The following is a 12,089-nucleotide window of genomic DNA, read 5'->3' as shown; positions in this document are numbered from 1 at the left end:
ATGCTGGCAGGGGCTCCTGGGAATTGTAGTCCACGGACATCTGGAGGGCCGCAGTTTGACTGCCCCTGCACTACACCTATACGCCAACACGCTGGGCCAGGGCTTTCATCTAGAGTTGCCAGCCTCCAGCTGGGGGTCGGGGATCTCCCAGAATTGTAACTGATCCCCAGATTACATAACTCATAACCACTTTTCCTGGAGAACACAGCGGTTTTGGAAGGTGGCCTGCCTGGTGGTATACCCTACCAAGATTAAGGTGACCAGATTTTAACATTGGTAAAGCGGGACACCATTGACCGGGGGGGGGGGGGAGTCTTGATTAAAAATTTGGTCTATATGGAGCAACAAAAAGAATGCATAGAATGCAAAAAAATAGTATTGTAATATATATATTTTATATATATTTTAATATATATTTTAATTTCAGTATAAGTACAATTTGCCAGGTACCCCCAGATGTCCCTCCAAAAGTGGGACAATCTGGAACAAAAGTGGGACAATCTTAACAAAATCCATCCCCTCCTAAAACTCCAGCGACCCGGCTTCAAGCCCAAGTCTCCAGGTATTTCCGAACCTGGAGTTGGTAACCCTCCTTTCATCACGAAACCCGTTTGCTTCCACTTTAAACTTGAAAGGATGGCCAAACTGTAGTTCTCCAAATGTCCATAGACTACAATTACCATAAGCCCCTGCCAGCTTGCAAGGGCTCATGGTAACTGTAGTCCATGAACCTCAGGGGAGCTCGCGGCACACTTAACATGGCCGCCCAACCGCCGGCCTCCGCGTCTCCCTTCTGTGCCCTTCCTCCCATGCACCCTTTCGTTAAGCCCGCCTGGTCCGGTAGGAATGCCTTGCTCTGATTTGACGGCGGCCGGAAATGAGCTGCCGTCCGGGAATTTTAAATGTTGGCTCGAGGGAGGTGCTGGCTTTCTTACAGGGAGCTGCAGGAGACGGTTCGCTTTGTTTGTCCCCGGGGCTGAGTCGATCCGGTCAGCGGCGGAGCGTCTCTCCCCCGACGTTTCGGAGGTCTGTGTCGTTTTCATCCCCGAGCGCCCCGATCTGGTGCGCGTCTACTCGGGAGCAAGCCCTACTAAGTCTGCGGTGAGCTTCCCCTGCAGTAAGTCCCTGCGTAGTATTGTCGTCCTCAAGGATTTTGATGGCATAGTTGCCCTGGGCCTCTTGCAATTAGAGCAGCTGCAGCAGCTGCAGGATTCCTGCGTAGTTCAGCCTTAATGCACGTGTCTGTGCAATCATACGTTTGCTGTAAAGTCCCACCTCAAAACCCGATTAATTTGTTTCAGTCTGCCAGTCGCAGAACGCATTCATTGTATTTATTGGCTTACAAGATTTATGCCACACCTGTATGTTGTTATCAAAGCCACCAAAATGGCTAACAGGTTAAGAACATCCTTATCATTAATAGTAATGCTTAAGATTTATTGGCCTCCTCTCCCTGGTGACAGGCTTGGACAGCTGACAACTATAAAGCATATGTAGATATAAATACTTACAAAATAACAATTTAAACTACAAATTTCAATAGAAGGTTTCATAGCCAAATGTGTCTTAAAAACTCTCTACAGCCTAACCAAAATTGCTTCATTAAAATGGAGTAAAAATATACATGTAAACAGAAGAATGTAAAACATGTCAAAAGTGTAGGGCAGAAAGGAGGGATCAGTGTGGGAATTCCAAATGAAATAAATGTTTTCATCCACTGATGCAAGATGGTTATCTAAGGTGAGTTGCTCTGGAGAAAGCGTTTCAGGGTTTTGTGGCCACAACGAAGAAGGCCCTAAACTGGAGTAGTTGGCTAAATTTGTAGGAGTAGGCAGTCTCTCAGGTTCAAAGAAAACATTGCAGTCTGTGTATTTATGCCTTGCCTTTCCCCCAAATGGAGAAAATGGCTTATAACACTATTCTCCCCTTGACTTAATCAACATAACAGCCTTGTGAAGGTTCCATAGCAGATCTGCTGCTGTTGGTTCCTGCTCTAGTGCATCACACATGGTCTGCTTCTTAATAGGTCTGTTGCCTTGTAAATCAGTGCTGTTCCAGTGAATTAGTTCTTCCACCCGTGTCACATCCCAAATACTGTTATATCAGCCTGCTAAAGAAGGCTGTACGTTTTCTTCCAGCTGGAAAGCTTTGCATGTAGGACTTGTTGGAAGTGCTGATAGGTTTAAATTAAGGTTGCCTTTCCAAAATCAAAAGTTCTCATACTCAAGAAGCTTGCATAGAATTAATGCACCTTGATTTTGAAACCAGTCTGTGGTTATAGTTGGGTGGGAGAAATAAAAATAGCCATACAGGGTCTGCCCAAGACTGAACATACACAAGGAAAACTGGTGCAGTTCAGCAAGTTAGTGTGGAACTGGGATCTGAAGAGTCCCAGATTCAAATCCCTACCTTAGGAACCCAAAGGTTGAGCAAACTAAAATTTAGAACAAAATGCAATTACTTATGCTTAGTGCACATAAATGGGGTTGAGTTTTTAATCCTATTCATGTGCCCTATAGACAATAACAGATTCAAATGGATAGCTGTGTTGATCTGAAGCAGAACAAAGACTGAGACGAGCGAGACTTTCAAAACCAACAACATTTTATTCAAGATCTCTTTCATGTGCAAGCACACTTCAACCAAATGTCCTCATTTTATTCTGATTTTCAGTTTGCTCAGCCTTAAGCTTTCAGGTTGTTTTTTTGTTACTATTTGGTCTTGATCAAATCCCTACTCTTCCAAGATGCTAAGTAGTTGACCTTGGACCATGACCTGCTTTGTAGCCTGTTTTGCAGGGTTATTGTAAAATGGAGGGGAAGGAATCAGGGAAGCCCTAGCAGCTAGCTGGTTCAAGTTAGAATAAAAATGCATAAGGGAGTGGAATTGAGACAGCTGTGTGTAGCTTCTGGGCAGCTTTTTACTCTTTTTAGCGGTTAGTTTGGGCAGTGAGGAAGATCTGATTGGAGCTCCCACCCCCTTTATTAGTATTTTACTGGGGGGGGACTGGGAGTTTAGTACTACCAGCATGTTTTGTTCTGGTTTTGTTCTGGTCGTTTTGTTGTACGGCTTTTATGTCCTTTTATGTCCTAGTATTGTTTTATTGGGGTTTTAGCAGGGACAACTTGTAACCCACCACGAGCAGGTCTCGGGAGTGGGGGAAAATTAATTTTAATAATACTAATAAAATACTAATGTCTCCTCCCTGACTTCAACCAATTTGTCTGTTTATGCCTTGTGTCGATGCTGTAGTCATTTGGGTAATGGAAGTCAAGGTCTGGTTTCTTAGCTTACCTTGTGAACAGCCCAATAATCAGAGAAACAGACCTAGAGAATGACAAAGAGTTGCCCAGCACTGTGTGAAGGAAGTCACAGTCAGTGGATGTGGTGATGGCCAGTCGCTCAGAAGGGTTTGAAGCAGCACAAGGAGCCTCCATGCAGAACAGGCTCCTCAGTGGCTGCTAGCCGTGGGGTTTAAAGGGAACCTCCACAATCAGAGGCACACAAACTGTGTAGGGCGGTGCTCACAAGAAACCTCAAGGAAAGGTTGATTTGGACCTCAAGGGCAACTGGTTGGCCCGTGTGTGAAACAGGAGGCTGGACCACAGGTCTGATCCAGCAGGGCACCTCTTATGGCTAAGGCTGGATGACCAAAGCTTGAAGCTGCACTATGATGTCATCGTGATGTGGGCAGGGCTAGGCTTTGTGACATCACCTTCAATCCGTCCAGCTGGCTGCTCTTCCCTGGGGGAGGGCGGCTGTTCAGAGGGTTTTCTCCTCCCTTTTTTGCTCTGGCTTTCAGGATAAATTGGCATAAATTATCGCTTTCTGTTCTCAGGTTCCTGAGGGAGGGAGAGCCTTGCTGGTCACTATGGCTGTGGATGACTACGAGGAGCTTGTCAAGTCCTATGAAATATGTGAAACGGTTGGCACAGGTAGGTCCTCTGAAGCTTTTGTCCAGCTTTGATAGGCCATCTGTAACCTCTCCAAGAGCTGTAATTTTCTTTAAAGGGCAACACTAACTAGAAGATTTCTTTCCTTCGTTCTTTACCCTTGTCCCTATTCCCCCCAGGTTGGAGTAAAAACAAGCAGGTGACTCTTGGCTCTTTTCCTCCCTCTTTCAATGCAGGTGGCTTTGCGAAGGTCAAACTGGCTTGTCACCGGCTTACTAGTGAGCAGGTGGCAATCAAAATAATGGACAAGTTGGCGCTTGGGGTGAGTTTCTGCCTGAGGAATGATGAGATTTGGCAGTAATTGGGGAGGGGGAGACCCCAGGGTGGGTTCTGGCCTAGAACTTTCAAGGGCTATATTTGAGCTGCCAGTCCCCTTTAGGGCCAATTGATGATGCCTGGATAGACCTCAAGATGGCCTTGGGTGGGTTGTGTTCAAATACTAACACTATCAAGATGCCCACTAAACAGCCTCACCTGCTTCAGTTGTCGGTGCTCAGCCTTCTATCTTCTGCCTGGCTTACGCCTTTAACTCAAGCCTCTGCCTCCTTCCTCATGCTGTCCTCTATTGATAAGCTGACCATCGTGCATGGTCCTCTGGTGCATGCTGAGGAGAAAAATGGCACCCTTATGACATCAGCAGCCATGACACCGAGCCTCAGCTTGGACTTTGGTGTTGGTTGCTAGGCGCTACTATTGAGGCCGGGGATTGGTCTAGCTTCACGTGGGTAGCCACATCAGAGTGTAGTAGAACAGCAGTCCTCAAGTCCAATAGCATTGTAGAGGCTGACATGATTTCCAGGAAATGCCCTTTTAAGAGAGTCAAAGCTCTTCTCAGCCTATTGGTTTATTCAGTGCTGCCTCGGGTTGCTGGGTCCCCCCTGGCCACCACTGGGGTGTGGTGGGGAGTTAGAATTGACAGCTCCCGGTTGGATTCAAATGGGTAGCCATGTTGGTCTGAAGTAGCACCATAAAATCAGAGTCCAGTAGCACCTTTAAGACCAACAAAGATTTATTCAGGGCGTGAGTTTTTGAGGGCAAGCACTCTCCCTCAGACTAAGAACTCCCTACATGACAGTGGGAATATATAGCAAACATTAATTATCTATTGGAGATTTAGGGATGGAGCCCAGGGGAGGATAGAGACCTCAGTGGGGTATGATGTCATAGAATCCACCTTCCATAGGATCTTTTTTCTCCAGGGAAACTGATCGCTGTATGGCAGCCTTTCTCAGCGTTTTTTTTTTTTTACCGAGAATCCCCTGAACCATTCTTCAGTCTCCTTTCAGTATTTGGATGGTGGTTCTCCCTGTTCTACCCCGGGAAGAAAAAGGGGATGGATTGCACCCGCAGGGATGTGAGACAGAGGGTTTTGCTAACCATTGGGTGCAATGAAAGCTGCTGCTACAATAAATCCAGGCTCTTTGAAAGCAACTGGCCTCCAAGGGGGGTTTTCAGGGAATGTCCCAGCCCCTGCCGCTTATGGAGAGGTGGTATCCTTGCCAGTGGGCATCAGGAAACAGCAGAGCAGGCATGGCTAGGGAATCTGGGACAGCAATGACATGATTTGTTGCTACTGCGTTCTAGTAGCTACTTGATACTTGCCGGTCACAACCCTGGCAGCTTTAAAGCTCCTTGAGGGCACAGCTTCCGCTTTGACCAATGCCCAGTGGTTAGGACTGCGGAACTTCCTTTCCCACGCCCTGTGAGTCGCTTTGAAGTGCACCAAGACTCCTAAATTTTATGGATGTGTGTTCTCAGAGCCAGAAAACCAATTGCAGAGACGATTCTTTGTTGTGGCTTCAGTTTGTAATGATGCTGAGAACGGCATACAAGCTGCTTCGAGAAAGGCAGTGACTCTTTTCCCCCTCTTAGGATGACTTGCCCCGGGTCAAGACAGAGATCGAAGCCATGAAGACCTTAAGCCACCAGCACATCTGTCGGTTATACCAGGTGATTGAGACACCGGAGAAAATATTTATGGTGCTAGAGGTAAGTTTGAAAAAGCACTCGGCAGTCCAGATTTCTCTCTGTGGCTAGAACTGCCTTTCTTCTTGCGGGGATGGCCATTGTGTAGGCTGAAAGGGCTGAGTAATTCTGGCCAGGGGAAGGCCTCTTGGTCTGTGGGGAGGGCGGGGGTCCACTTTCACCTTTGGCAGATGTTCCTGCAAAAGCAAAGCTCCCCCTCCCCAGGAAAGAGCGCAGGAGGCTTTGCTTTCCAAATTGAGTTTTCACACCTAAAAACGAAAGTTGTTACTTTGCGCCTGTTTTAATCAAGGCAGAACATGTAAAGCGACCTCCAGAGCAAGAGCAAACCAGGAAGGGGGAAGGAGCAAGCTGAGGACTTGGCATGATGATGGGGCCCCGGCCTATTTGGAGCGCGGTGGAGTTCTTTGGTGTTCCTCTTAGGCCACAATGCAATAGGGACAAACGCCCCCACAACCATTCTGTCCTCGGGGCTCTGCCACCTGAATCAGTATGATAAACAGGGATTCTGCCAGGCCTTGACAAATGTTCTTTGGCTCTAAGGACCAGCCTGAGCATTTAGAGTCAGGCTTGTTTTTCAGCTTCCTGGGTTTTTGTATGTTAAAGATAATCTCATCATTGCTACCGTAAAACCCAGCCACTGGCTCTCCAGTTTCTGGCAATTTCAGTGAAGCTATGACAAAAGTTCTGCAGTAGATAAATAAATGCAGGAGTAGCCTAAGCTGTCATCCTTGACAACAAAAGACTAACCTCTAACTCTAGCCAAATGCGTCTCTAATTGAATTATTCCTTTAAAACAGTCAATTCAATATTGGAGCCAGTGATTAAGAGCAGGTGATTTAAGAAATGGGTTCATCAGAGGGGGCCCTTAAAACCACCAATGGCAGGCACTTTATGGCCATGCATTTTTTAATGTCCTGCAACAACAATGCAAATTCCAACGTGGAACAATAAATAAGTTTTGTCCTTCTGCCCAGGACTGCTGAGAAAACCCTGCGATAAAAATATTACTGATAAGAGGAGGCTGAGCCATGAAATTTCTCAGTGCCATGGTGACCTGTTGCCTGGGATTTGCTGAGCTCTGATCTTCAGGGCTCCTTTACCTATATAACTTTTAGCAGCTGCTGCTATTTAGCTCCATTTGAGAACTTGGCTGTTTCCAATACCTGGTAAGGGATTGGGGGGGGGGGGGGGTTGTCCTTTAATTGTTCAATATAAGCCTCCTTTTTTGGCACCAGTGGGTGCATCCTGATTCTTCAAGCCTGTGGCTAAGCTCCTTACTTTCTGTCCAACTGAGTTGGTCCCCAACCTTGAACCACTCTTTCCCTTCCCATCTGCTGCAGTATTGCCCTGGAGGAGAGCTCTTTGACTATATCATAGCGAAAGATCGCCTAACAGAAGAAGAGGCCCGTGTCTTCTTTCGTCAGATTGTCTCTGCGATGGCCTACGTGCACAATCACGGGTACGCTCACAGGGATCTCAAGCCTGTAAGTATGAAGGGCAGTGCTGAGGCTTCCATAGAAATAAGGCAATTTATGTTGGATCCCAGATGGCGGAGTCTGGATTGCAGGTTCCCTTTCTGCTGTGGCCAACAATTGGGCACCTTGCATGATGAGTCAGCAGCTTTTTTTGCTTTGGCACTTGTTTCGCCATCAAGTTGCAACCAACTTATGGCCATTCCATGGAGGTTTCAAGGCAAGAGACGTTCCAAGGCGGTTTGCCATCGCCTACCTCTGCGTAGCAGCCCTGGATTTCCTTGGATCCTTTCCAGCTAGATACCAGCCAGGGCTGATCTTGCCTACTTTCCAACATATGGTGAGATCAGGCCAACCTGAGCATTCCAGGTCAGGGCTTTTGCCCTAGTGGAGCTTCAGTTTCTTCAGCTCTACTGTTGCCAAACTGCAAATCACAGATATCAGAGTGTTTCCTCTTGGAGGGGTGGACGGTAAAATAGTGCCCTGTGGGGTTTACCAAGCAGGAGATGGAAGGACTCCTTCTTTAATTGCTGTCCAGAATCCACCAAGATGCCAGGGTGAGAAGTGGCACCTGCTCATAAGGCCAACCATTGTTCCTTCTTCCTTTGCAAGGTCTCCAACCTCTTTGAATTTGTGAGCACTCCATCTGAGAACAGGAAGTGGGCACTGCAGCACAGGCGCTGCCTTTTAGGGGCAGTGGAGGAAATCATACAATGGCTACCTACAGGGCACGGGTTCCCAACCAGGGTTCTGGAGAACTCTGGGGTTCTGCAGGACCTCCCTGGGGGGTGACATGGCCTTTCCTTGATGTTCGGATGGCTGCTGACATCACAGAAGCCCACCTCCCCTGTTGTTCTACAGGCCTAGCCTCTTTCTCCACTATGGAAAGTAAATGATTGATAGATTGGCTGGTTCCTGCATCTTACTTCCATGCCCACTTCTCTGGAGGGGAATGTCAACACTCCCGGGGTTCCTTGAAGCCTGCAAAATATTTCAGGGGTTCCTCCATGGTCAGGCGGTTGAAAAAGGCTGCTCTAGGGGATGGGATGTTCCACAAACACGTCAGGGGAGTTCCAAGTCAAACGTTCTCCTATGATGGAAGTACCTGTTTCCCTGCACCCCTAAAGGTGATACTTCCTGGAGTCTTCTGAAGTTCCTCCTGCTCCAGCGTAGATGAGGAAAGCCAGAACCACCTCTGCTTTCAGGGAAAAGCCATCGGAAATGGCAGGCACCGTTGCCAAGGCCTCAATGTCAGGGGACAGGCCTACTGAAGTGCTGGGTTCTGGTCTACTCAGGTGTGCTAACCCACAGTCTCTTTGGCCAGGAAAATTTGCTGATTGACGGCGAGCACAACCTGAAGCTGATCGACTTTGGTCTCTGTGCAAAACCAAAGGTGAGTGCCTGGATGCAGCCCTCTTCAGATGGCTGTGCCAGTGGCCCCGTGGAGCAGGAAGCAGTCCTTGCCCTGCTGCAAGTGATACGCCTTCTCTTCAGGTAGTGAAAAGTGGGGGGCAAAAAAATCAGTTCTTCTCTTCTTCCTCTGTACAGCTGGGGAAAGCCTTTTGATCAAACCTGACCTGGGAGCTATTCTGCTGGTGCAGTTCACATTGAAGGGTGCTCTTTTGGTCCTCACCAGGGGAGGGGGTGCTGCTGTTGCTTCAGTTGTAATCTCCCTTTACTCTTGCTGGTGCCTTTGCCGTCGATTGAGCTAATTTGAATATGGCTGCAGCAGATGGCAAGCCTTGTGGACAGCAAGGGTCCCAGCTTGCGTCAGAGCCTCGCTGAGGGTCCTTATCCAACTTTTAGCATTAGCGTTTTGTAACACTTGTAGAATTAGACTTTGCTGTATGTTATCTCGATGCTGGCTGGGTTCCCGGCCTTGCACCTGAGTTGTCTATGATACTGTGTCTATAGGGGATGCTAGTCCTGGGGCCTGGGAAAGGCAGGAAAAGAGGGTTAAGAACTGGTGTTTGATCTGTGTCAATCAGATTCGGCTTTGTGAGTGCTGGGAGAAGTGCTTCGAATAAACTTTCACCTTTTCAATACATGAAGTTTTTATTTCATGTCTGTCATCCTGACATTGCCTTGAGATCACCTCTTGGGCAAGATAGAAGTTAATTAAGCGCTTTTCTGCTCTGTCAGCAAGGTGTAGTGGTTAAAGAACACCAGACTAATCTGTAGAACCAGGTTTGGTTCCCTGCCAGCTGGGTGACCTTTGGCTAGTCAACAGTCCTGGTAATGCTGTTTTCACAGAGCAGTTCTCTCAGGGCTCTCTCCGCCCCACCTACCTCGCAGGGAATCTGTTGTGGGGAGAGGAATGGAAAGGTGTCCGTAAGCCCCTTTGGGGCTCCTTCAGGTAGTGAAAAGGGGTATAAAAAAACAGCTCTTCTTCTTTGGGGTTGTGTCCTTTGGGGAGTATTTTCTCAAATTCATCAAGTAAACTAGCCAAACACTTCAGAGTTTATCTAAGTGGACAAGGGTAGCTGAATGGGTCAAAGCAGGGGTGTATCAAACATAACCTTCTCTCTGCAATATTTGAGCAGGCTCCTAATTGCCACATGTGTGAACTGCGAATTATCCTGTTGTCATTGTGGCCGTATCACTCTGTTCCGGTTGTAGGGTGGCTTGGATTACCATCTGAACACCTGTTGTGGAAGTCCAGCTTATGCGGCGCCGGAGTTGATCCAGGGCAAAGCTTACATTGGTTCGGAGGTAATTTTAGCATATTCACTTGGAATATCTCTAAATTCTTGATGGCCTCCGCCACATTTTCCTCACTCCAGATTCCGTTCATGAAAAATGTGTAGTTTTTCTGATGTTTTAAAGGTAAAGATATCCCCTGTGCAAACACTGAGTCATGTCTGACCCTTGGGGTGACGCCCTCTAGCGTTTTCATGGCAGACTCAATACGGGGTGGTTTGCCAGTGCCTTCCCCAGTCATTACCGTTTACCCCCCAGCAAACTGGGTACACATTTTACCGACCTCAGGAGGATGGAAGGCTAAGTCAACGTTGAGCCAGCCGCTGGGATCGAACTCCCAACCTCATGGGCAGAGCTTCTGGTGGCATGTCTGCTGCCTTACCACTCTGTGCCACAAGAGGCTCTCATGTTTTAGGGGTGGGCAAACTGTGGTTCTCCAGATGTCTGTGGACGACAACTGCATGCTGGCAGGGGTTCATGGGAATTGTAGTCCATGGACATCTGGAAGTAGAATTCTGAGGTGTCACTTCAGAAAGCAGGTGGGGGAGTCCTATTTTCTTTTTTTCAATGTTCCATATAATTTTTTTAGAAGTCACATTGAAGAGAGAGGCTGTAGCATACTCTTCTGTGTACAATGCTAGTTTTTAACTTATGGGGAATTATTACTGTCATAAGGAGGCTTCAAAAAAATTAACTTCTTCCCCCAGGAGGCCAAAGTGGTACCATTCGTACCACCACCTCATTACCATCTCATTCTACTGAATACTTACTCCAGGACTAAATAAGAAACTAAGAAGAAGGGGGGGGGTTATGCCTCTACATCTTGGGTTCAGGACTTCCTGTGGGGAGCCAGCTTGCTGTAGTGGTTAAGAGCAGCTTATGCTGGAGAGCTGGGCTTGATTCCCCCTCTTTGCACGTGCAGCTAGCTGGATGGGAAGAGCACCGAAGGCGATTGTAAGCCGCTTTGAGACTCCTTCGGGTAGCAAAAAGCGGGGTATCAAAACCAACTCTTCTTCTAACGCTCTGTGCCTCTGGCTTCTCATGGGACCGTCAGCCACTCAAGATCAGTGCTGCCTGCTCAGACTAGCTGCTCCTATCTAAAGTCTCATGTAGAGTTCTTTGATGTCACCTGTTACCTGTCCCTTTAACTGCCAGTGCCGAGGCTTGAACCTGGGACCTTCTGCATGCCAAGCAGATACTCTGCCACTAAGCCATAGCCCCTTCCCATGGGTATGCTGTGTTAATTATGCCGACTGTGGTGAGGAAACTGGCTTACATTCTTTTCCTCTGGTGCTTGTGCCACCTGCTGGCCAAGGCTGTTCTGGCGTCAGGAACTGGACAATTAACTGCGTATCAAAGAGCAACCTGTTGCACTTCATGCATTGGGGCGTTATATTCTTTTGGTTGATTATTTTGAGCAGGAGCGTGCCCTGTTCTGTGTTTTGATAACGTTCTTTTGCTTGTGGTTCCAGGCAGATATTTGGAGCATGGGAGTACTCCTGTATGCCCTCCTCTGTGGGTTTCTGCCTTTTGACGATGAGAACGTGATGGCCCTCTACAAGAAAATAGTGGTATGTATCCTAACGCGATGCTGTATTCGACCATCTCTTCTCTTTGGACCATGAAAATGCTACATTCTGGATCATGAGACCCAGTGGACAAAAGCCACAGTAGGTGGTAGCTTCAGTGAGGAGGGAAATGGAAGTGAGTGTACAGGAACAGCTGATAGGATACAGACAACCTTGACTAAGAGGATGTCCTTGAGAGCCAGTTTGGTGTAGTGGTTAGGAGTGCAGACTTCTAATCTGGCAAGCCAGGTTCGATTCTGCGCTCCCCCACATGCCGCCAGCTGGGTGACGTTGGGCTCATTACAGCACTGATAAAGCTGTTCTGACCAAGCAGTGATATCAAGGCTCTCTCGGCCTCACCCACCTCACAGGGTGTCTGTTGTGGGGAGAGGAAAGGGAAGGCGTATGTA

General features: G+C 47.7%; 1 protein-coding gene across 2 annotated transcripts in view; it reads left to right on the top strand.

Annotated features, from left to right (window-relative positions):
- The first annotated feature begins 831 nt into the window (after positions 1-831).
- Positions 832-12,089, top strand: part of MELK (maternal embryonic leucine zipper kinase) — a 31,738-nt gene continuing 20,480 nt past the window's right edge. The window contains exons 1-8 of one of the 2 annotated variants that reach the window (XM_077345571.1): positions 832-1,101; positions 3,839-3,935; positions 4,130-4,215; positions 5,826-5,942; positions 7,280-7,423; positions 8,736-8,804; positions 10,031-10,123; positions 11,584-11,682. In XM_077345571.1, the coding sequence (XP_077201686.1) occupies positions 847-1,101; positions 3,839-3,935; positions 4,130-4,215; positions 5,826-5,942; positions 7,280-7,423; positions 8,736-8,804; positions 10,031-10,123; positions 11,584-11,682 (960 nt within the window). In that variant the 5' untranslated portion in view covers positions 832-846. Of the gene's footprint in view, positions 1,118-3,838; positions 3,936-4,129; positions 4,216-5,825; positions 5,943-7,279; positions 7,424-8,735; positions 8,805-10,030; positions 10,124-11,583; positions 11,683-12,089 lie in introns of both variants that reach the window. The other variant, XM_077345572.1, reaches the window with a different exon arrangement.

Source organism: Paroedura picta, chromosome 7 (assembly GCF_049243985.1).
Source record: "Paroedura picta isolate Pp20150507F chromosome 7, Ppicta_v3.0, whole genome shotgun sequence".
Lineage (NCBI taxonomy): Eukaryota > Metazoa > Chordata > Lepidosauria > Squamata > Gekkonidae > Paroedura > Paroedura picta.
This window is presented reverse-complemented; position numbering and strand designations above follow the sequence as displayed.